At 35.3% G+C, this 24969-nt stretch overlaps 2 protein-coding genes across 5 annotated transcripts in view; one reads left to right on the top strand and one right to left on the bottom strand.

Annotated features, from left to right (window-relative positions):
• Nucleotides 1–1325: 1325 nt before the first annotated feature.
• On the bottom strand, nucleotides 1326–5759 carry LOC125658825 (uncharacterized). Its single transcript, XM_048890246.2, has 5 exons — nucleotides 5598–5759; nucleotides 4883–4965; nucleotides 3620–3713; nucleotides 1748–2191; nucleotides 1326–1591 (listed from the first exon to the last, which is right to left on the bottom strand). Exons 1-5 carry the CDS (start codon nucleotides 5671–5673, stop codon nucleotides 1350–1352), a joined length of 939 nt encoding a protein of 312 aa, XP_048746203.2. The 5' UTR covers nucleotides 5674–5759; the 3' UTR covers nucleotides 1326–1349.
• Nucleotides 5760–12161: 6402 nt separating this feature from the next.
• The window catches only part of LOC125659307 (uncharacterized), a 12979-nt gene continuing 171 nt past the window's right edge, over nucleotides 12162–24969 (top strand). Inside the window, exons 1-10 of one of the 4 annotated variants that reach the window (XM_048890930.2) lie at nucleotides 12162–12517; nucleotides 13444–13649; nucleotides 14377–14570; nucleotides 14867–14940; nucleotides 15575–15640; nucleotides 16585–16624; nucleotides 18195–18260; nucleotides 19188–19327; nucleotides 21033–21230; nucleotides 23392–24969. The exon at nucleotides 23392–24969 is cut by the window's right edge and continues 171 nt beyond it. In XM_048890930.2, coding sequence (XP_048746887.2) covers nucleotides 12394–12517; nucleotides 13444–13649; nucleotides 14377–14570; nucleotides 14867–14940; nucleotides 15575–15640; nucleotides 16585–16624; nucleotides 18195–18260; nucleotides 19188–19327; nucleotides 21033–21230; nucleotides 23392–24080 — 1797 coding nt within the window. In that variant the 5' untranslated portion in view covers nucleotides 12162–12393 and the 3' untranslated portion in view covers nucleotides 24081–24969. The remainder of the gene's footprint in view (nucleotides 12518–13443; nucleotides 13650–14376; nucleotides 14571–14866; nucleotides 14941–15574; nucleotides 15641–16584; nucleotides 16625–18194; nucleotides 18261–19187; nucleotides 19328–21032; nucleotides 21231–23391) is intronic. The other 3 variants (XM_048890931.2, XM_048890932.2, XM_056148613.1) reach the window with 3 other exon arrangements.

The following is a 24969-nucleotide window of genomic DNA, read 5'->3' as shown; positions in this document are numbered from 1 at the left end:
TCATTTTATCATGACAAGGGTGGTCATTCACAGAGAAAGCAATGGGTTTGACTTGCTTTGGTAAAGTTTACTCAATGAGTAGATCAAGTTTCACTTTCATTTTTACAGTTGACCTATTCTAATAAAAATTGTAAGACTTGTTTCATAGATGAATGAATTTCTTTAATTGTTTGCTTTTCGGACTTTTCAGCATGCGTTAATTCTCGTTATTGAAATGGTACTAGTGTGTGATTTACTAATATTTTATGTTCAGGTATGTTTACAAGCTTGAGTTCCGTTACAGTGAATTGATTTTTTAAAAATATTTACGGAATTTTGTGCCGAATTCTAACAAAAAATGTAAAACTTAGTTTCATGGTTGACTAAATTAATTATCATACTATGTCTAGTTTTCTGTATATTTCATTGTCTCTATATACACGTAAGATAAGGCATACCAATTTGTATTTTAATGTTCGTCTGATTTGCCGCATTTTTCTTTGACAAGAGATCAATATTAGAATATTTCCTGGTATCGCAAAATAGCATCCGCCCGCTCGTCCAAATATACAAGGCATGCATAATATGAAATCCCTCAAAATAAATAAGGGATGTCAGTGCGTAGGATTTGATTTAGTCATGTAATACTATCAGAATTCTTATTCTTCACGATTATTAAAGAGCCAAGTCACATTTCCTCATCACATCTTCAGGGATCGATCCTTTGAAGTATTTAGAAATGGCTATTCTGAGCTGAGTGATACGATTTCATTCCGTTCCAGTTCAGTTTTTAAATCGTTTTCACGAAATCTTTGTTGAATGGCGACTTATACAGTCTCCAAGATAGACAAATGTAGCGTTAATGAAAAAAGGTGCAAATATAGATGCCTGGTACCTTCTGAGTGCGTGCTGCGGCACTGCGTCTAGAAAAAAAAACCCACCGACTATCGTAGAATGAAGACCATATTATAAAAATCCCCGACTATCGTAGAATGAAGATCATGTTATCAAATTCGGGCGATCGGGAATGGTCGTTATCACGATATGATTTACAAATGCAAGTAATAAGGTCGAATGCTGTCTGTGGTGTTTCATACCAATATTTAGGGCGTTCTTTACATACTGATTTTGACTACAGATTACTCCGTTTACCTAATCAAGATATAGGGCTCACGGAGGATGTGACCGATATAGGGCTCACGGAGGATGTGACCGGTTACAGGATATGTTTACCCCCCTCTCACCCCAGTCACTTGATCTCACCTCTGGTACATCCAGGGGTCCGTGTTTGCCCTCCTCGTAGTTCTATATCTTTTTTTAAAGATTTATGAGATTGATGACAGTTATTCATGTTTAAAACGTCGGTATATTTATTTGCTATTTTTCTCAATTTGACAAATGAAGTTCCGACTTTCTTCACAGTCGTCATCTGTCCACTGATAGGAGCGGCTACTGTCCATCAGGGCGCAGTGTTGTCGGTTGTAGAGATTATCCGGCTCGCCCGGGGCCCAGTTCGTGTAATCGAACATAACCTCATCTGGTAGCCACATCCACTGTTGTTCCAAAGCTAAATCTGAACCCGCCAGCCAGAATTGTCCAGGCATGTATGTACCTGATGGAAGTTTGTTTAAAGATATAGCATTAGTGAATGTACAAATATTTAACATAAGATTTAAATTGTAAGTCTATACATTTTAATAACTTTCGAACAGAAAATCAATATGAAAACCAAATAGGAGTCTTTTTTTTTTTTTTTTTTTTACTTTACCTCTTACAAACTTCCATTGCCCTGAAGAACCAAACCCTGTTGAGACAGCAACATAGTTGACATCATGAGGAGATGTATCGTTCCAGATAAGAAACCTATTTTTACCAATATCATGACCTGTTCCGACCTTTATGATATTATTTGTCCAACTGATCCAAAAAGAGCGGAATGCTGTGCAGCTGACGGGATGGTCTTGGTGAGCAGCAGTATCCATGTGTGCACATTGCTTGCAGTCTCGAATCACTGATTGTGAATCTGCCCATCCACCAATGACAATCTCATACGTGAATGCGTTATCATTCTTGTCACGTGATAGTGCAATGTGAGCATCATTGCAGGCCATGACATCAAAGGTGAAGGATGAGTGTCCCGAGACATCGATTCCAGAATCAACCAGATAATGATACTTGTAGTTGTTGCTTGTGTTTAGGTATATGGTGGAAACTTCAATAAAGGAAGCAATTTTGGTTATAATTTGTTTATCATTTAATTAATAACAGGTTAGTGTGAAGTAATTTCAAAACGTCTGGAGGAGGGGGTGTTGGAACATATCTATAAACATTTCTATGAAGAAAAAAATCCCAAAACGAGTCGCCTCTTGCCAGACACTTATTTCTACAGGCTAGATGAATTTGATTTATATATGTACATACATGTACATGTATATATTTCAGATATCTAAATTTAAATAAGACCAGACGTCTCCATATGAGTGAAAAATTCTCGAGCGAGACGTTAAGCAAGATACAATCAATCAATCAATCAAATAAGACCTTTATTTTTAAGCTAGTAAACGTACTTGAAGCCAAATTAGAAAAGGATAGCATTATACGTATATTTCAAGAGGCACTAATTCATTTTAATACTTTGTAAAACTGGAAGGAAAAGAAAAGGGAATTGGTAGAGAAAATAGAATAAACCAGTTTAAATTACAAATTATTGTAACTCAAACAAAATTAAAGGTAAACTATATTTATAGGGACAAACTTACATTGCTCTTTACGGATTGAATTGGGAGCAGATGAGCATATTCGCAGGTATAGGTAAAGGACTTTTCATCGTTGGATAGAATATTTCAACTTAATTTCATTCAAAATTAAGGATGCGTTTTTCCACTTCGTGTTCGTTCTATTCAAACCAAGTCAGTTTCGAGTTATTCAGACCTGCCTTGTTTGGGCAGAATTTTTATTTTTGGATGTTTCTTTAAATACTGTTGGCATTTCAGAAATTTTATGGTCGTTATAACGATTTAGTTTGCCAATACAACCTACTTGTATCATTGGTTCAAATGCTGTCTGACGCGTTTCACACCGATTGTTAGGCCGTTCTTGGCGCACTGATTTTGACTACGTATAACTCCGTTTGCCTGATCAAGATATAGGGCTCTCGGCGGATGTGACCGGTCGGCAGGGGAAGCTTACTTCTCCTAGGCACATGATTCCACCTCTGGTATATTCAGGGGTCCGTGTTTGTTCAACTCTCTATTTTGTATTGCTTATAGTAGTTATGAGATTGATCACTGTTCGTTATCTTCCTCTTTGATCTGTTTTTTTTTCTTCAATAAATGAGCGTTATCCTTAAACAGATCGACTGTAACATTATAACTATCTGTTTTATCTCGTGGTCATTTTTAAAAGCAAGCACAATCTACAAAGACAATGCTTCGTGCTTTCTTTAAAAAAATCTTTTTATCTGGATTCGTTCAGAAGAGTGAATTCCTGACAAATTGTTAATCAACGTGTAGATATCTAAATGAATCTGCCAGAGCACGTGTATATCTTCAGTATAACTCATAATTCCGCTAACATTCCTATGTTTATGTCCACTCCCCCGTACCTGAATCCTGGAATTACATTGGTTTTTTTTACTTACCAACAAGATGACTTTTAATCTGTGCTGTCAAAAACGTCTGTACGTCCAGATTCTGCACGGACGCCAGTGTGGCGCCAACAGACTGGCAATAACCCTAGAAATATACTGTAGCCCTAGAAATATACAGTCAATATTTTGAAAGGACCAACTGTCCAGATTATGATAAATACGTCTTATATATCTTTTTCAGTTTACTTTATGTATCTATCGAATTTATTGAAAATCGTGCTATCATAATATTTTTTCTTGTCTTTTCACTTGAGTCTTCATATATATAGAGATAACAGTATTATTTATTGTATAATTTCTCTCTTATATCATATATTTACATTTACAAATCGTAATGATAGCCATTTCTCCATCATCCTCACAAGTCAAGGTTTTCTGATTACGTACTCTCTACACACGTGTGGAGAGTACGTTATCACAAAACCTTGACTTGTGAGGATGTTTCCCCATGAACTCGCTTCATTTATAAACAATGCACGTATAAATCTTGATAAGTGTGCATGTAGTGCCTCTATTTTAACGACTGGGAACTCCAACAGAAATGAAAGTAGAATGTAAATATAAGAAATAAATTTCAAATTTAAAAATACTTGGGGGGGAGGGGGTATAAACTGCGGCACTTCACACCGGCATACCTGCTTTAGCGAAGCTTCCAGGAGTATATGCTGGCGTCTCATACCCCCATATATTTTTCAAACAGGAAATTTATTTCTTAGGAGTACATTACGATCATCTTGTACCTTTAAATAAAGAGAAGGCCTACTCACACATGGGTTCGGTCTGCTACCGAATCCTTATTTCTGTTTACATTATAAAACATTGTTAAATTAAATAAACGGCAAGTACATGTATACCGACATTTGCCTGAGTTACATGTAGTTTGCTTTAGGGTGGAAAAAAGTTCTTACTAAGATCTTATTAACCATCCATAATTTCTCATTTCCCTATATGCACTTTCTAACAGATCGGTGATGATAAAGAATACAAAATGGAGAGATGGGCAAACACACACCGCTGGAAACACTAAGATGGGACCATAAAAATAAGGATGAATAGTCCATTCAACGCTTTGGACAGTAAATCCATCCAAAAAATGGAAATGTTTTCATCCTGGACTACATGTGGGAATAGAACGGTCGTCCTGATTATGATAAACAGTACCGATTAAAGGATGAACGAGCCGCACAAATTATAATTTACAGTGAATGTTTTGGAGAATCCATGGGAAAGTCGTGATTGTAATTCATTGATTACCATTGCCCCGGCCCAGTTGGTTTCTGTTTTAGAGACAAAGTAACAGTTGGCTCCGTGTGGTATAAAGCCCGAAGGACAACCATCTATAAGAAAAGTACATATCATATTCAATATCAATTCCTTATCAAATATTCTATATCAAGTAGATTTTAACTGATATCATCATTTCGTTAAGAAAATATACTGTTGTAAACTATATTTATGATTAATTATACTATCGATTAAAAGTGTACATGTATCACCATAGTAACAAAGTAATTCAAAAAATTTCACTATTATACTATATGTATATAAAAGGGCTTTTGTTCAAGTATGAAGTCTAGAATGGTAATTTACCCAAAAAAAAATGTCACTGGGCATATCAAATTTTCTACAGAGGTGAATCAATATTTTTTATAGTAAATATTTTTAGTAAAGAAAATCAAAGCATTTATTACAGTTAGCATCGATATATCATATTTTTGCAAACTTTGATTCGCTGCAGCGTGTTTTATTTTTAAATATGGGTTTAATAACGATTTTGATAAAATGGGGCGGATGGGTGGTTTGCAGTTGGGTGTAAATAAAGGTTTAGAGTGGGGTCATTACCTCATGGTAGCAAGTCTAGAAGTGTTTCACCTATTCTTCTTGTATAACATGTACATTGTTAACGATATAGATAAAACATATCAGAAATAGTCCATTCAAAGTTCTTGATATGAATTTAATGACTCACTTGCATTTACTGGTGGGGGCTGGGCAGATACTGTTACAACAAACGAGCACAACATCAGCACCACGTAGCACGACATATTGTGATCTCTGTAACTGACCTCACAAACCACATGAAATACAGGCTATCTCAGACTATATATTTGTATTTAGAGCAGTAATTGATAAGAAATATATGTGTACAGTGTTAGTTAATGACGTTAAAAGTATACTGCGAGATAATATATTGAATAAATTAATTAAAGAGGTTCATACTTGAATTGTGAATTTTGAGGGGCAGTATATTATTGATTTCTGCTTTGAGGGAAAATTATGAAATAAAAAACAATAACGAATCATTATATCAAATAAGTAAGCACTTATTTATTCTAGCAATATAGATATAAAACGTTTAATGCTAGTAGATTAGAAATAAACATTGATCTTTTTGCACTTTTAAAACACACGGGAAAATTCATCATATGGAATTGATGGATTGGCTGATTGAATCTTGCTTACCGTCTCTCTCGAGAATTTTTCACTCATATGGAGACGTTATATATGGAATTCAAAGTTCGAAAGAACATATTAGGAGTATTATCAATATTTTCAGTTACACGAAGTTTCGCCTTAAAATCTAAAATGGAACTAAAGAAAGTGTGTGTGTGTGTGGGGGGGTGGGGGGTGGAGGGGGGGGGTTATAGATCAAATTTTGAACTATTTTAAATACTAGTATCTGTTTAAATTACCACTGGCTGTATGATGGTCTTGAAGGGTTTTTTTTATGCATGGTTGACTCGCCTTTGGCTATTGAACCGAATATTTTTAATCGTTTTATGCTGCAGCGCCGATAGCAAATGCAGGGGGAATTCAAAATGGGCTACTGGGGAGGAGCGCAGTAAACGACTTGGGTTCTGGAAATGTCTCGAAGACCTCAAGCCGCCGTCTCGTTGCAGGTGACACTATAACACACTAATGACTATTAGCACCTGCTGTATCTCATCCTTAACCTCTGTAATGTTCTTAGCGGCCCTTTTCACTTAAAAATATTAATCTGACGACTAAGTTCAAAATTTAGAAACATTGTCTGAAGCTTTATTTAAAATGTCTGGTGAGGTTAAGCGCCCTGTGATTGATCCTCGTAATGTCGAAGTTTTGGGGCAATTTTATCTCGATCTCAAATTTTCGTGGATTTCATTTCAAAACAGGCTATATCGACGAAACCCTCACGTTCACAAATAGTCTACGTTTGTTTTAAGTACAAATGCCCTGTTCTTAATTCATAGTGAAGAACAAAAGAAAATATTCGATAACATGATTTTTAAAATGTTTTCCCTAGACGATGTTTAAATATTCTCTGTTAGTAATACTTGTCTGTACAGCTCCATGGATGTGCAAACAAAAGATTTTGACCTAGCTGATATTTCTTCTAAATTCTAACATGCTTTTCTTGGATTTATTCAATTAAACATAATGGGATTACTTTTCTTAAAGGACAATTAATAACGGAACATTGGTCGACTTAAAAACCTTTTAATTGATGGGGTTGATATTTATATTGTGTTAGTTGTTTGGTATTTAAAATTGCAATTAAGTTTGATATTTATATAATTCTATTGGCGATTAATATTGATAATTCTATTGGCGATTAATATTCATAATGCTATTGCCCCCACCCCCTACACACACAATTCTATTAGATATTGACATCTGATTCTTTTCATAATTAATATTTATAATTTTATTGGGTATTATTCAGTTATTAGTATATTTAGTCAACTCAATGTTTTAGCTTCCCGAGAAGTATATACTCACCGATCCCAAAGAACACACTGAAACCCACGTCCGTCTGACTACCGCTTACAGACTGGTCAGAGGGCGAAGTGAATAATGTACTTGGAGGTTAAGATAATGGTATTGTTGCTTGTTTCAGGTGGCATAATAGTATCACAGCATTTTAAAAAGTATTTTAGGGTTTTGTAATAATAATGATAAAATTCATATAGCGCCTTATATAAAACAAATTACTCTAAGGCGCTTTACAAGGGTAAGAAGAGGAATGCAACGATAAAACACAATTAAATGAAATAAGATGACAGTATGATATAAAATCTTATATCTGTATTTTCAAAATAAAACACTATGATTAAGATCGATAGCTAAAAGTTGTATAGTGCATATCTGAAATTTTTTAATGTTTTAGGAAACATTAAGACATGTCAAGATGCGAGTACAGTAGGCGAGCTTTGTGGACAACTCATTCATGTTTTCTGCATTTGAATTATATTTATTCTGGCAGAATATCTGAGAGAAACATTTTTATGAGATTCCTCATGGGTAACTGTCTCGCAAAATCCTTGAAATCAATGTCAATGTTAATTATGGCAGTGGATGTAGATCGTGTCTAGAAAACCTTTCACAGTTGGCATAGTTGATCGTGAATTCATATGTTTACACATATTTGTGGGTCTCTATGTTTATTTTTGTACCTCCTATGTCATTGTATGATCAGAGTGAATAAATGAACGTAAACACGCCTCAGAACATGAATGCTTAACCCATATTCACAAGAAGTAACAAGAAATCTGTTAATATGTTGAAACCACTGGTTTCATTCGGATTAGGGGTACTTCCAAATCTCTCATATGTATAAATTTGGAATACTACATTTTTCAAAGTCGCTGTTTATTTCAGTACACTTTATTTAATTTGCACTTATACCACGTGCAATATTTTTGAAATGAATTGTTGAAATCTCGCTCAAATTATAAGAATTTCATATTGTTATATAATCTGCACAAACAAAGTGTAACATTAACGATCCTGGTAAAATATGTGATTAAAAAGCTGAACGACGAATGAAGAGGTGCATTTATTTCTGACGTTTCTCACAGTATACAGCGGTCTAATGTAAGATATGGCGATTATATAATGTAAACATATATCGTTATTGATATATTTCCATCTTACTTATTGTGCAGTCTGTTAAAAAAAAAACCACCGTGAAATATTCCAGCATTGGGTGGGTCACTGGGTGGGTTGATTTTTGTTTATGTTGCGTCCCATCAAGAATTTTTCACTTTTATTGAGACGTGACTCGGTGAAGTACCACAAGTTTAGACGTATGTTTAGCGCTTATAGCGCCGTACTGACAGTGAGGGTTCTTTTTTTTCGTGCCAATAAAATGATTAAAAAAATATTGATTCGGTATATACATACGTACAAACAAACATACATACATACATACATACATACATAAATACCAAGGATAACCCACGACAGCTCGAAAGCTTATTTCCAATGGGGTCCTTTGATGCACGGATGTTTGCGCTTGGGGGTCATTTATGTGGGAGGAAACCGGAGTACCCGGAGGAAACCCACGTTTCCGAGCGGGCGACCGCCATACCCTCTCACATACAACCACTGCCGATCACAGGGATCGAACTCAGGTCGCAGCGTTGAGAAGCGAGAGCGCTATTTACCTGGACACCCTATAATTTCTGTCGCGACATAGGCAGGGGGCGGATCCAGGAATTGCGGGGGCCGCGCCACTTTATGAGGTAGTGGGTCCAGGGCAAAGCCCTGGTGGGGGCCCAGGGAGCGAAGCCCCCGAAATCTCCTGGATTTTACAGATTTTATAGGGCTTGAAATGTGTCTCTTATTTATTTTCTATCATTTTCAATAAGGTGAAATTAATAAAATGACGAAAATTTAAGGGTTTTTGGAAAAAATTAAGTTCTCCCAATAAAGTAATTCAAGAAATCAAAAGATTTTGTCATTTATTTCTCCGGGAGTGGAAGAAATCATTGCTTCTTTTATAGTTAAGTACATTTTTCTAAACAAGATACGACGATTTACCTTAAATTTGAAAAATTTAGGGGGGGGGGGCACCGGCTGCGCCCCCTTTAAATCCGCCACTGATAGGACCTCGATCCGTTTTGGGGGTCATATCCGAAAGACCCGTGATTTTTATATACTTTAAATGCTAAGCGTTTGGCGAAAAAAACAATCAGTGCCCATATTTTCGACGCGGCCTTGGCACGAGCGGGGCTAGTTGCAGAACTGTAGCTCTCTGAAAAAATATTTGGACAGATTACAGTCACAGGGACTCTGTGGTCAGATATTAAAATTTTGTATTATTTGTTCCCGAATAATAAATTTAAGTTTTACATGATTTGTGTCCGAATAATAGATTATATAAATAAAATCCACCACCAAAATCCGCTTTTTTTTCGAGGTTTTAAAAAAGGTGTATCATGTGTACATTAAAAAAAGTAATGTGTACATGATACACCATTCTACAGCTAGAACGGGGCTTGAACTAACGATCTCCCGGTTACTCTAAGTCCTACCACTTAAGCTACGGTGGGGGAGGGGGTGAATCCAACACTGTTTTTGCGGCATAATCCTGTTATTAGCACCGCGGTGCTAATAATATATGACGTGTTTTTTTTACGTAACGTCAGAAGCGTTAAAAGTTATAAATATATCATAATTTGATGATTTCTAATGAAATTTCTGTTGAAAATAAAATTCAGAGAAAATTCTAGATTTTATTTTTTATTCGTATTTGAAATAAATGGTCATCCCATACTAAAAATGGCACTTTTTGATCTGTGGAATGCGCAAAACTAATTCGCACCGCGGTGCTAATAACAGGAGTATATATAGAGAAACGACGTTCATATAAATACCTCAAAACTAATTCGCACCGCGGTGCTAATAACAGTAGTATATATAGAGAGACGATGTTTCAAAAATCAAGATTGTAAGCTCTACGAAGGGAAGTATTCCCGGGAAAAGGGTTTCCTTCTTTGGGGAAACCCTTTTCCCGGGAATACTTCCCTTCGTAGAGCTTATAATCTTGATTTTTGAAACATCGTCTCTCTATATATACTGTTATTAGCACCGCGGTGCGAATTAGTTTTGGGATATGAATGTCGTCTCTCTATATATACTCCTGTTATTAGCAGGAATGGGGCTTTCATAAAAGAAATGGGGCTTGGAGATGTTGGGGGGGGGGGGGTATCACTGTAAAAATGGCACGTTTTCATCTGTGGAATGGCCAAAACTAATTCGCACCGCGGTGCTAATAACAGGCATTTTTCCTTTAGTAAGAGTTATTTGCTCTTTAAATTTGGTTTATTCCGTTAAATTACTATAGGTATATGCAAATTTCAAACATTTGCATATGACACAGGTGAAAGAAGTATAAATTAAAACAACCTTGGGGATGGTGGTGGGGGATAGCTCATCCCGCGGAGTGAATAACATTTATGCATGTAGACGGTCATGATTAATAGAATGCCTTCCATCAGGTACAGGTAGTGTATAGGACTGTTTACAGCCATTTAAAAGGACTTAATCCACTACATGTATTGCAACACATTCAAAGTCCGTGCAAAAATGAGAACATGGAAATACATTGACATGATGACAAACGATTAATGTTCCTGTATGCAATAAATTGTATAATTAACATTAGATAAAAATGTACACAAATGCATTTCTCCTGTACATGAAATCAAATACACTGCCCTTTGTACGCAATGAAAGACATGGACCTCAACATGATTTTGAATTTATTGTTTTCATTTACAAATACTTCATTTATTCATCGCAATTTAAGTCAAAGTCCCCCCCCCCCTTTAATAAAATGCAAATATGCATTACTGTTCATCTTAATACGTGGTCTTTATTAAGTTGCGACATTAATTTTAAGAGAAACATTTATTCTTGTCTATAACAGAATAAAGTACAAATATGCATTAAAGTTCAACTTGAATTTATATTCCGTTATCAAATTAACTGTACAAAAACATTTCTTTTTGTTTATAACAGAGTAAACTGCAAATATGCATTACTGTTCATCTTAATACATGTCATTTATTCAGTTGTGACATGAATTTTAGAAGAACATTTCTTCTTGTCTATAACGGAATAAAGTGCAAATATGCATTAAAGTTCATCTCGAATTTATATTCCGTTATCAAATAAACTGTACAGAAACATTTATGTTTGTTTATAACGAAGCAAAATGCAAATATGCAATACTGTTCATCTTAATACATGCGATTTATTCCGTTATCAAATTAATTTGAAGAAAAACATTCCCTCTTGTCTTTAACATAATAAAGTGAAAATATGTATTAGTGTTCATTTTAATATATGGCATTTATTCCGTTATCAAATTTACTCTACAGAAACATTACTTTACATGGTCTATAACGGAATAAAATACAAATACTCATTACTGCTCATCTAAATATATGGCATTTATTCCGTTATGAAATTTATTCTAAAGATACTTTTCTTCTTGTCTATAACGGAATAAATGGTACTTTCCTGCAAGCCAAATTTTAGTTTCTATGGATACATTTATTCCGTTATAAGTTTCATTGAGAATAAGGTAATTTCTAAAAATATAACTAGAGAGTGCATCGGAACAAATGCAAAAAAAAAAATGCTTAATTCTCATTGAAACACAATGAATAAAGTTCATAAAGTTTATTTATATTTACGTCAATAAAGTCAACAACGTCATATATTATTAGCACCGCGGTGCTAATAACAGGATAATGCCGTTTTTGCATTGTTTGATTACCAAAAAAAAAAAATAAAAACTCATTTTATACGAATAAAATATTGAACGACATAATCATTATCGAACGAACACTTGTCTCGACCTTGACCTTATTCACCGCCATTGACAACGCTATCAACAACATGGCTGTATGATAGGAAGAAGCCGATTAACTCAATGATTCCCTGAAACATGGCGTGTACATAGATGCATATAAAATGACGGAGAGTCTTTTATCATGATTAACAAAGGTTCACGAAGTGAAGGCGGCCAGAAACCGCACTTACGACTGCTAGATCTGACTTTTGACAATGGGGTCACTACATCGCAGAACGGAACCAGACCTCATGGGGGTCTAAGGGGTATGTTTTTACCCAGTTTTCCCTAAAATAAAACACGAAGTAATGTATCAAGGTATTCATTGCTACTGGGCGTTCAATATGTTAAATGTGACAGTGTTTGAGATTGTCTGTGTAGCTTATGTTTTGTCATTGCCCTTATATCTTGCACGTCCCTCCCTAATTTCTGTGGAAACGAAGGGGTAATTTATATTTGGGTCTCTCCTGTTCCCCTCTTTTCTGTTCAAGACTGTATAAAGTATGGGGGAAATGTTTACTGCATCAGCCGCGCTTCGGTTCGATCATATCAGGTTCACATTTGATATGAATCATCCAAAAACTTACCTAAATCTTCCATGAACGATTTTTCCACAAATCAACCCAACTGACACCATTCAATTCCACACTAAATCAATGTTAATGACAACTATTATCATCCATTTAGTGTGGAAGTGAATGGCGCCAGATGGATTTATCTGTTGAAAAATCATTCATGGAAGATTAAGGTAAGTTTTCGGACAATTCATATCAAATGTAACCTGAAATGATATTGATTTGATGCACGACTGATGCGGTAAAAATTTCCTGCTTACTTTATGCAGGCTTGGACAAAAACAAGGGGGACAGCCCAGACAGGAGAGACAGAATATGAATTACTGTAAACGTACTTTTTTCCCTGGGTCTGCGGAATCACAATTTCTGTTTATTCCGCGGGTAGAAAATTGGGCGGATTTCTTAGATTGCCACTTAATATCTTTCATTTACTTTAAGTACGCTGAGATAAATTTCCGTGGAAAATTTGTGACCGCGTACATAGCGTAAATTAATACCACGTGGAAAAAAGTACTTCTACAGTACTCCCCTGTTTCCACAGAAATTATGTCCTTCCGTCCATGCAGTGCACTGATACACATATATTGTAAGGTTTTATTTATTTGGTTATCTCTTAGGTGGCAAGAAACATCCATTGAGTCCCTATTCCTACAACAAGTCTTCAGAATATCATGTTCAGCTGAGAGAGGACATCAACAAACTCTTTCGTGAAGAATTTTTTGATGGACGAGGTTCTCCGGCATGGGCTTATGATATCAGTAAAGAGATGACCCATAGTGGAGAATCTCCATTCCATATCCATGGTCTGCTCAGCACAAGTAAGGTAAGCTCTGCTAAGAGACCTGTGTGGAAATTTATGTTAACGCTGTAGTAGACCTGAACGTAAAGCGATGAAAATGACTGGCAATTTTCGTCACCTTGATTTACATGTATCATTAAAACCTTCATGATCAACGCATAGTACATTTTCATGACAGTGTAATGATAATTAAGTTGCACCAATATGAACCACATTTAAAGAGATTGTGATCATGGCCTCATTAGCAATCAACAGTCGCATTTTTTAATTATATATGTCTGCGTAATGTTCAGCACCATTCGGTGTTGTTCCACACAAACTAACAGGTACATGTACACCAGTGCGGCCATGTGCAACAAATTTTAACAGATTTGATTGCTATTTATAGACTGGCTGATAATAGATATGTCAATAAACCCTGTTAGCTACACTCTGCATGAATATCATACAACTTCACATTAATTTGGGTGGCACTACTGATATTCTGTTGGTTTTGGGTTTTTGTTTAATTAACATAGAATCTACTAAAAACTACATGGTTGTGTAATTAGCAAGAAAATAAGCACAGTCAGTATGTATGAAACTATGACCTCCAAATCTTTTAAGTAAATAACTCAAATCATTTCAATAAATAGCTGAATTTATTATTGCATTCAATATTTACATTTACTAATTAGCAATCAGAAAATTATAACATTATTATACCTCATGAAATTGCTTTATAAGTCACAAGTCATTTACCATGTACTAGGTGGAAAGTGAAGCAAACTCAGTTCACAACATCAGACGCTCAGTTACGCCTGCATCTACCAGGAATACTCCAAGAAAAAGGCATAATGGCTCTTCCTACTACCACCCTCCAACTCCACACCAATATCTTACAGCCACTGACACGTCACAGCTATCAGACAAAGAACTGAAGTATGGAAGACCCACTAGGACCACGTAAGCAAATTAATCTATCATTTTTGTCATTACCTGTTATACAAATGATGACAATTAATTACAATATTTACTATGAAATCATAAAAAAGCTAACTGTAATACTTGTGAAGTACTAAAAAGTTTTTTGTAATATATTGTTTCATTATCTGAACAAAACTGTACTTTATGGGAATAAGAGTCATTACTTTGATAAAGTTGCAGTGGTTTTCAACAAGAATGGTAATCTGAATATTTCAAATAATGATTTATGTGTTAAAATTTTTTGCTTGAAATTCAACTTTGGAACTCTTTTGTAGCCTACTCCGAGCCAGGCAGAGGTGTGCTTCAGCTCCCGTAAACTCCTACAATGTAAAGAGAGAACAAGTCAAAAGTAAGTGACACTTCCAAGCTTTTTTTTTAAGTGATTGCATCAAGATTGATATTAAATAACAGGTTTTTTTTGGGAATATGTTGTAAATTTCAATAGTACCGGTAATTATTGTTTTTCTGGTACATTATCTTATGTTTCCAGATTCCATTTAATGTCTTATATTTAGATTTCATTTAATGTCTTCAGATTTCATTTAATTGATGTCTTCAGATTCCATATTACAATGTTACTATAGAGTAAGTCTGAAGTTTTTCTCCTAAATTTTCTACAGTGCATGTAAATATATATACATGTACTTTTGAAAACATTCTTCAATTTACTTTGGAATGAATCCAGGACAGAAGTTTATGATGCCTCTCATTATCCTGTATAACATAATATATTGTGTCTATGAATCTGATATACCCATCTATCCCAAATACCTACATAGTATACTGGAATTTCCAATTCATATGTACATCCTTTTGTATCAGATCTTCAGAAAAATCTTGTTAAATACAGGAATGGTTATTAATTGTGGAAGAAACTGATGTAAGGGAAACATCATTGAAAATAATAGACACAACCTCAGTCGATACTTAATAGTTTACTTCTGTAATTACATATATACCCCTATTATATACTGTTATTTCAGCTGTAGACCTCGATGAAGTGGAACCTTATACATTTCGCTATGCAGATCACTGTCTATCTTGTCGAGGTACATGTACCCCCCAGAACAAGAACATAACTCAATATTCAGTCACATGTATTTTCATTGCTTTCACCTCTTTGGCTGAAGGTTCCTAACTGGATTATTTTTTCTCTTTTAAAAATGCATGGATTGTTAGATCATTTTCTGGCTTGTATATATTTGGAAAAATGACAATGATATCTACTTGTATGTTGTAGACATTCTTTGATATGTGCATGTAGCTAGAGACGTGTGGGTTTTGTACACAACTTTTGTTTCTCTTATGACCTTTTCTATTTCCCTTACTTCATCAAAGTCACAATAATATAAGAAAATATGGGCCATGATCATTTATAATAAAGTTATGGAGTGTAAAATAAAACAGTTTATGTATATATATAAATTCATATGTACACACTCTCTCTCTCTCTCTCTCTCTCTCTCTCTCTCTCTCTCTCTCTCTATATATATATATATATACATACATACATACATTTATTTATATATATATATATATATATATATACATACGTTAATATATACATATATGTGAATATTATGTGTGTATGTATGTATATATTTATGTATGTATGATGCTGAATTACATAAATATTAATAGACAAATGTTAAAAACATTACAGAATATTTCGACTAATGAATCATTCCATGTTTTAATTATTCATGTTGGAGTACAGAGGTGTATATTTAGGTGAAATGGTCATCCTGGTCTGAAAATGCTGTACATATCATGGGAAAAAAAGGATTTGCACTTATTTTATCTATTCATTTTTTTTCTTCATTAAATTGGTTCTGTTATAATTTCTAATCACTAGAAAACTATATTTATATTTTAATTTTTTAGTTTATTTAACGTTTGTTTTTCTGTGGTATTCCTTTTGTGTTATAGAATTAATTTTTGAAATAAAAAGTATGAATTATTTTAATATCAGGAGGTTCTTGTTTACTTTCAGAGTCAGAAAACCCACCATCTTCAGGCCAGATGAATAAGGAGTAAGCCAAAGTTTAAATTTATCTGCTTAAAATTTGATCTAATGATAGTATTTCATTTTTCACGTGAAATTAATAATTTGATCAGCATGCCAATTAAGAGCAATTCCTACTGATTACTGATATCTTGATTATCATCTTCAGAATTTAATTGATTACTTAACGTTTTTAAGTGTTATAATTAATCATCTTTAACACAGAATTTTAATTCATCGGATCTTTCACTGAAGGTGAGTGTCCTCACGTTAAACAACCAAACCATGCAACAAACTGCATGTGTAAATCTTGGCACCAGTGTTGTAATTATAGACGACACAATGGTACGCAGGCGTACGTGCAGGGAATGGAAATATATAGGCCTTGAATCTTATGAAATCACGTGCAAATCGGGATATTACTCCTTATATATGTATCATACACTGCATGGTTGCAATATCATTTCACGCAACTGTCAACTTGCTTGCATGTAAATAATTAGCAAGTCATGAAAAGTTTTAAAATATATGTTGGATGTTTTGTTCCAGTGTAGATACAATACGCATTGCACGAATGTTACTGCATGTCGAAATGAGACACTGCATGTTTTTATTATCAACAGTGCATGATGAACATTATTCCAGTACACCCCACGTAACAAAGTATGCATGTACATATAGCCTCTTAATTAACAAAACAAGAATTTTGTTAGTTATTTTTGAGTTTATTTTATTTTAGACAAATCAATAAGGAATCTATCATATTTCTGTGAAGGCTTTTGGATTCTCTTCTCGACACTTGATATATGAATTATGTAAATATCTATTATAAACGTCAATAAATGCATATATGTACATTTGTAAATACCAGCTATGTAGAGGTTTTTTTAATTTTTGTACTGCATGTGACAACTTTTCTTATTTTGTAATGTAAGAAGTGCTCGTAAAATCAACAGAAAATACCGATTTTTTTCTTTCGAAGTCACGTGTTGTTATATAATCTGTTTTGAGTACCTATTTCAACAGTCTTTTTATGTCTCAGCCAAATGTTTTTAACACAACCGTCGCCATGGATACTGGCAGAAAATTATTACCGCGACAGATTTATATGGCATTCTGCGGTAGAGTCACATTTATGAACCATTCTTATAATGTCGTGAAGGTTTCTAGGCCACTTTAGATGTTAGCTTTGATTAATTTTACTCCGCAAGAACTAAAATCGATTGAAATGCCATCCGTTCTTTTCATGTCTACCACAGACGAATTTTAACCAGGAAATCCATTCTCTCATTCTTGGTAAAAAAGAAGAAAAAATACTCGTATTTTGATTAGGTAATAGTACATTAATATTCATGAATACCATCTATCTACGCCATGTCTAATTCATTTCAATTGCCAAAAAACTAATTTCATGTATGAATTATTGGAAGAAATACATAGCATTGTTTGAATTCTCAGCCACACATAATTCTAATTCTGCTTTACCTATATTAAAATCTGTGCTTTACTGATACATATTGAACACGTTAGTTTTTCACTGGAAGGTAAAATTAAAAAAAAAAATCTTGATTTCATCTCAATTTTATTAATTTTTGCAGAGTATTTGTTGCTCGTTCAGAAGGAGAGTCGCCCCATGCTTTCCTGACCGGCGCAAGATACAACAGGTAATCTCAAAGCACTGTTATCTAGTATCACTATATTATCACTATATGACTGTGAAGTGCTTTTGTCATTGAACATTTGATAAATAAAGTTTTATTATACATGTAGCTTTGAGGATAAGATCAATTTGGGAATTCTAGATGTAGAATTGAATAGTGTAAATTTTAAACTGTTATTTATCTAGGTACCGTATGTTCAGAGCAGATTCTTTTGAATATGAAAATTCATGTGACATACATGTAACATAAAGTAGTTCTCTCAATGTATCAGTACAGTGCTTTTCGGTGTTGTCATTGGGGGGAAAATGTCACTTACATTTACCGCAATGAATATTATGTTTTAAATGCGCTTTAAGATTTGGTGTTGACCTACAAAATAAAATTGGATTAAAGTGTCAATAGGATTAACATTCTTTTGTCTGACAGTTCGTTTTTATAAAACGAAGAAAAGGGCACTTTGATATTCCTTTTTTAGTGGTACGCGCTTATATCATTTTCATAATACTCTAATATGGATCAGACTTCCGAGATGGTATGGCGTTAAATAAGGAAAACTTATATCACATGTCGGTGACCTTGTTATCTCTGTCAAAATAACAAATGAGGAACGAGAACCCATTAAGTGATGCGTAAATTAGAAGTGTACTTTTAGGATACTTTTCAGCTGTTTTTAGATTAATCTTCTTCCTCTGCTTGTCTGCCTGTATGTCCTATTATTTAGAGAATGTTGACGTTTGTATCTACTGACAAATACATTTGCTAATTATATTATACTATCTAATAGAATAATGTACTTCATTAATATTGAGAATTGTTAATTATATGTATGTTCGCCACTTGATGTCTAGTGAAATATATATATGTACACGGAACAAACCACAGTATTCATCATGATTATCATAAGATAGACTGGCCATTTGATTTTTTTAGGGCACATTTACTTGATGCCAAAAGTCTATCAGTGTATGGGGTATACATGCCCAGGACAAACCCTCAAGGAATTTTCATGACGGGTCATGCAACACAGAGATCTAGGGACAAAGGCCACACCATACCAGCAGTACCGCCAGGTATCTTATTACTCGTCAGAAAACCATGACTTCAGTATTATCACCACAAAGTGTCAGCGTCATCTTACATTGTATAAATAGGATTATTTCACCTCTTCTGACTTTTCTGTCGGGAAATCAACGTCACAAAAACAGCTTTTTATCTCCCCTGGAGTTGTTGTGTTTCCATTTCGAGGGCTACAGTGTATATCCTCTCATGTTTATCCTTGTATGTGTTGAATGTAATCCGTATATTTTATATTATTTGTACTCAGTTGTCATAATCATAAAAAACCTTGACTGAACCCGTACATTCTAAAACTTTGTCCTTGAACATTTGACTATATATATTTCACTGATATTGTAGGAGGGGCTACTTTATCTTGCCCCTTCCCCCTAAAAAAAACCCCCAAAACAACAACAAACAAACAAAACAGAAAAACATCCCTGGCTTTTTGTGAATTTGAAAATCTACGTTGACTTTTCACCTCTGTGCAACTTAATCCTCCCCCCCCCCCCCCCCCCCCCCCCCCAATCATCGGCCGTATCAATGCCTACGGAACGCAGGGCCTGAACTCGCAAATTGCAAACGATTTTATGGAAACTAAGTACCACCACAGAATTTCATTATTGAATACAATGTCATTGAATTACGTCATGCAACGATAGCAATGATTTCGTACGATACACTAATCTGAGGTCAAATACAAAACAAGTCCCCCCCCCCCCCCCCCCCCCCCCCCCCCCCCCAGCATACAAAAACAACCATGGAATGTTAATTCGGTAAATTGAACTACGATTGAGCAGATGGCGCCTGAAGTAGGATTCACACTGCAAACCTTGAGCCCGGGATTCAACGTTCGATAGGTTTAGGCTGCAGAGGATTCACTGCTGATGATAAAACAGATGTGAATCTGTGTCTTTTTGGAGTTGGAAGTTTCTATACATTATTTTGACCCAATTTTAAGCCACCTCCCTTGAAAGTTACACACGCACTGCTTGTCAATAAAAAATAAGACAATAGCTCAAGATCTGATTGACCGATTTAGCCAAGCGTGTCCACTGGCCATCGGAAATCGAACGTGTAGACAGAACTGCAACAACGCAGTATCATGCTTTGATGTGTATAAAAGATTTTCTTGGTTTAACATAGTTCAAATATCTTAGTTCAAAATTTCAAGTCTTGAAAAGGCAATTTGCCTATACCATCCACTCATTTGTAATGATTTTTATCGTGATCATATTTAACCGGTCACGACAAACTCTAAAATCTTCCGTGTTAACTATTCCCACGCCAATCGCACGGCATTGAACGTGAAGCTGTGGTCGCGTGTCATTGTAGAAGAATCCCAAGGTCTCGGCTTTAGTGCCATACATAGGTCAAAATTTGTGCATAAATGTCCGAAAACGTCTGTTTTATCCACACACTTTATACATGTACCTAATAATATCAAGATTTAAGGGGAAAAAGTGGTAAAATTTCAATATAAAATGCATTTATTTATTTAAAAGTAACTATATTGTAAGTTCAAAGGTCAAAATGAGTTCATGTTGGGGGTTTGGAATCGACCTGATGTTTTAGAAAAGTTGTTGAATTATCAATCCGCTAGAGGAATCTTGGTGTATTAGGGAATCATGAAACTAGTCAAGAACTGATTGATGTTATACAAGATCATGTTTCTAAGTCTAAATGAAATGTACACAGAATGTTCTATGTTTGTTTTAGATTCACCTCGATCTGATGTTGACGAGGCTTCAAAGCCAATGCTGAAGCGCCCTTCTACAGCGCCTGGTAAAAGGTTACTATCTTCCGGTTCCACCTTGCACCCTGGGGGACGCCCCCGCAGTGCGTGGGGGGACAACTCCACAACATGCCACTTGGTGCACGGTGACACTGAAAGTGAGAATGAGAAACCTAAGAAAAGTTGGTAGCTTAGCGGTAGCACGTGGTGGTGGACGCCTGTTCTAGACGTGTCGCTTTTTTAACCTTCTGTTGGCTTTTCTGTCCTCTATGTTTAGTTTTGAACTTATAGCTTAATTAACTAGTAGAGAAATCTTAGTAGCCGTTTTTCTATGAAGTAACACAATATCATTTTGAGTTGGCGAACACAATAATTCAATTATACATATCTTACATCACACGTATCAGACATTGCGCGTTTAAATCATTTATTTGAATCTGAAAGGATGGAAAGTTGTGGTGTGTTGTAGCATGCGGCTAGTTTTATAAAGTATCCTATGTTTTTATATTTCTCTTTCGAAATCATGTTTAACTAGCAACTTGGGCCTCTTGTTTAAATAGAAATTTTGTCAGAACTCAGTAGCCCCCTAGGCTCCTATCAGGATTAATTTGGGGCCACAAGACAGCCCCTAAGACGCTCAGCAGTTTACTGCTCCCTTTCCCGAAATTTCTGGATCCGCCACTAACTTGGTTTTACATAATATATTACATATGGGATACACATGAGTAAAAGTTCAGTTCTGACTAGGCTCAAATGTCACCTTTACATCAAATTGAATACTTGTTTTAAAAGTTTAGCGGGAAGTCACGCAGGTGTCTGTGAACGTTTGTTAATGGGAGTTGTACACCTGTTTCTGAAACAAATCACTGTTTAAATTTCGAAACAAATTAGTATAGTATTCAAATATATGATTTTTTTGACCAGCAGATTTTGTTACAGCGTCTTGCGCATTTCAATTCACGGACAAAATCCTCCACTAGTATGTAGAAATGTTGAAATATTTTGCTTTTGCGTTAACCTTGCAGAAAACGAAATGGGTAGATTTACTTAACACAAATCTTTCTAACATTTAGTTGTTATCAAAACATCGCCATTGCGTTTAATATATTGAGCTATACGACGATAGTGTAGATTTATAGTCAGATTGTCCAGTAGGGGCCCTGCTACACTAGGTTTGTTGCGGCGAGGCGACGATGGTGGTCGACCCTCGGATCCCCTGGAAACGGGGACGGGTCTCCTTGAAGATCCGGGGATGTTTAGGTCCTCCAGAAGGTGGTGGATGGGTCCATCTCCTCTTCCTAGAGTCGATCGCCCACGGATCCCCACAGTATAGTCGAGGGAAGGGATTCTTGAAGATAGCTTGCTATTCTTCATCTGTGGCCGATCGACCCTCGGGTCACCCTCAGTAAAATCGGGGAGACGGTCTTCTTGAAGACTGTAATGAGGAACTGAGCTATACGTCATACTTCGTACAGGGTTTATTTTACTTCATTAAAAGGGTACATGTACAAGTTTAAATTCAGCTAGTTCCCCTATAGGTAATTTGTTGGAGAAAAGTGGTACATGTAGTTACGATCTATTTCATTAAGTGATTGTGTATCCGGAAAAGATAAACTGAAACTTTGAAATAAAGTCAACCTCCAGTAGTAAGTGCTATCGAACCCAGGCATTCCCTAAACTTCATTTTGTGTGATTTTCCTGGATAGGATAATTTTATCAATCACATTCAGTATTACCAGCAGATTTGTATTAGATTACTTAGTTTACTACCGGGATGTATAAAAAAAACATAGATGTTATGTACCTCCTTAAACCGTGTGCGAGTGCGATAGTACGAGTGGGTAGATTTTGCACAATGTGATACCACGATCACGCTCACTCTTGTTTTTACAGCTTCTTTGTGTGTACGTGTTATTAGGCAAGGAGATCATTTGTCATTATGCAGCCTGCATGATAGTATTAACACAGTTTGATCCCTTGTTTTGTGGCATCATGTTAACAGTTTAATATCATTTTTGCACTAGATCAGTTTCATATGTTTTTATATGTGTAGTTAGGGGGTTTCTCCCCTTGCAGTCTACGAATTTATCATACTATCACACAGCTTGTATAATTAAATTATGATAGGTTGACAAATCTGTTTGATAATCAAATTTGTGTCAGTATATTCAATGATATTGATATTTTATTTTAGTTTAGATTAATATGCATGTACATTAAAATGACACCAATTATATAGAAGTATTAAAGATTCTTATCATAGCATATATATGTATGCGTCAAATACTAGTATATGGAATTGATAGAATAGTGGTTTCAAGAATTTCGTCTTACTGTTTACAGAGGTGGTGCTGGTGACCTTCAAAGGGAGTAAAAATTTAAGAAGCAATCCGGAATCAGTTCTTCCCTCCGTCACCGGTCGTACTGCTCCTAAAATGTACTATCGCAGACCACGAGAAATGACAGATGATCTTGCTTCTGTGCATAGTCAGCCTCCTCCTACACCTGTTGGTGCATTTTCGGCTCGGGATGGTAGTGAAAGGGTTCTGACTGAGACCGACCAAGAAAATTTGGAATCGGTCCAGAATGCAGATGAACCTCCTTCTCAATCTGATGTTGAGGAAAGATTGGAGAAAATTGTAGAAAAAAATGATGATGATGTTGATGACGATAATAAGATACATAACCACGATACTCTTCCTGACAATTCTGGACAGAGAGATATTAATACCGTATTACAGGGGACGAACATAGAAAACGACGAAGAGCCAAAGACCAAGGATATCAACAAAGTGGATTTACATGGACAAGATTCAAACAAAGTAGAGAGTGTTAATAGTGAACAGAAAACGACAGAAGAAATCTTCATTACAAACCATGAGAAACATGCTGTGAATGGTGATGTTGGCTCTGTGGAGGGGACAGATAAAGAAATCGATCATTCTGACCTCAAAGTAGAACCCACAGCAGAAGAGGAAATTCCTACTCAAATCCATGTGACTATCACGGAAAAACTGCATGAGTCTGAATAAAAAGGACTTGTTCAATTAATGTAAGGCCTATTGCTACGTATATACGTCGGCTCAGGTTTTTGTCAGAGCACAAAGAAAAAAAATGTCAGATCTGATTCCATATATATTCAAAGAAGAAACAACATCTACTGTCGTGATTCATTCGGACTTGAATCTGACATTTTTATACTGAGTGACAATGAGCTTCTGTTATTGGAAACCTCTAATATTAATTTGCAGCATTGTTTGATAAACATTGTCGAATCATTCTAACTGAAATGACGTAACTCAAGTTTCTAACCCTTAAAAATGTTCGTCAATGTTTCATATCCGGGACTCAATCTGTCACTTGTTGTCCATGTTGAGTTAGTCAGCGTTTTAAACCTTTGATTACACATTAAAACAAACACACACACAATTTAAACTTATACGAGCTCCCGTTTGATCTCATTCCTTCTTTACAAGTGGGACTAGTGGCGGATTGAAGATTTTATGAAGCCCGGAGTATCTTAAATTTCGTAACAAAAAGTAATATTTGAATTATAACAATTTAATGAATATGGAAAATTCATGGAATACACTATGTACTATGAGATTGACATTTAAGTCAAATGGAGCCCGTACTATGAGATTGATATTTAAGTCAAATGGAGCCCCCCCCCCCCCCCCCCTTCCGCCTATGGACTCGTATGGAAATTGTGATCAGATGTAAATTAATCACGGGATTGGACGGGGGTGGATTAGGAATTCCGCCCAACAAAGATTATTCCGACAAAGAAGGCCAATAGTTATTGTATATGATTATAATTATCCTAATTAGTAAAAAAAATATAATATTAACTTTCGACCGGTCTTCCACTGTCCAAAAAAGAAGACGGCACTTAATATCTAACAAATTTGTGGTGACTAC

Source organism: Ostrea edulis, chromosome 9 (genome assembly GCF_947568905.1).
Source record: "Ostrea edulis chromosome 9, xbOstEdul1.1, whole genome shotgun sequence".
Taxonomy (NCBI): Eukaryota; Metazoa; Mollusca; class Bivalvia; order Ostreida; family Ostreidae; genus Ostrea; species Ostrea edulis.
This window is presented reverse-complemented; position numbering and strand designations above follow the sequence as displayed.

Excerpts from the sequence above, each read along its gene's own strand:
- LOC125658825 (XM_048890246.2), bottom strand. The coding sequence starts at position 5,673 with ATGTCGTGCTACGTGGTGCTGATGTTGTGCTCGTTTGTTGTAACAGTA. Across the intron at positions 3,714-4,882 it reads CCAACTGGGCCGGGGCAATG|GGTTATTGCCAGTCTGTTGG; the intron begins GTAATCAATGAA and ends GTATATTTCTAG. Across the intron at positions 2,192-3,619 it reads GATTAAAAGTCATCTTGTTG|TTTCCACCATATACCTAAAC; the intron begins GTAAGTAAAAAA and ends CCTTTATTGAAG.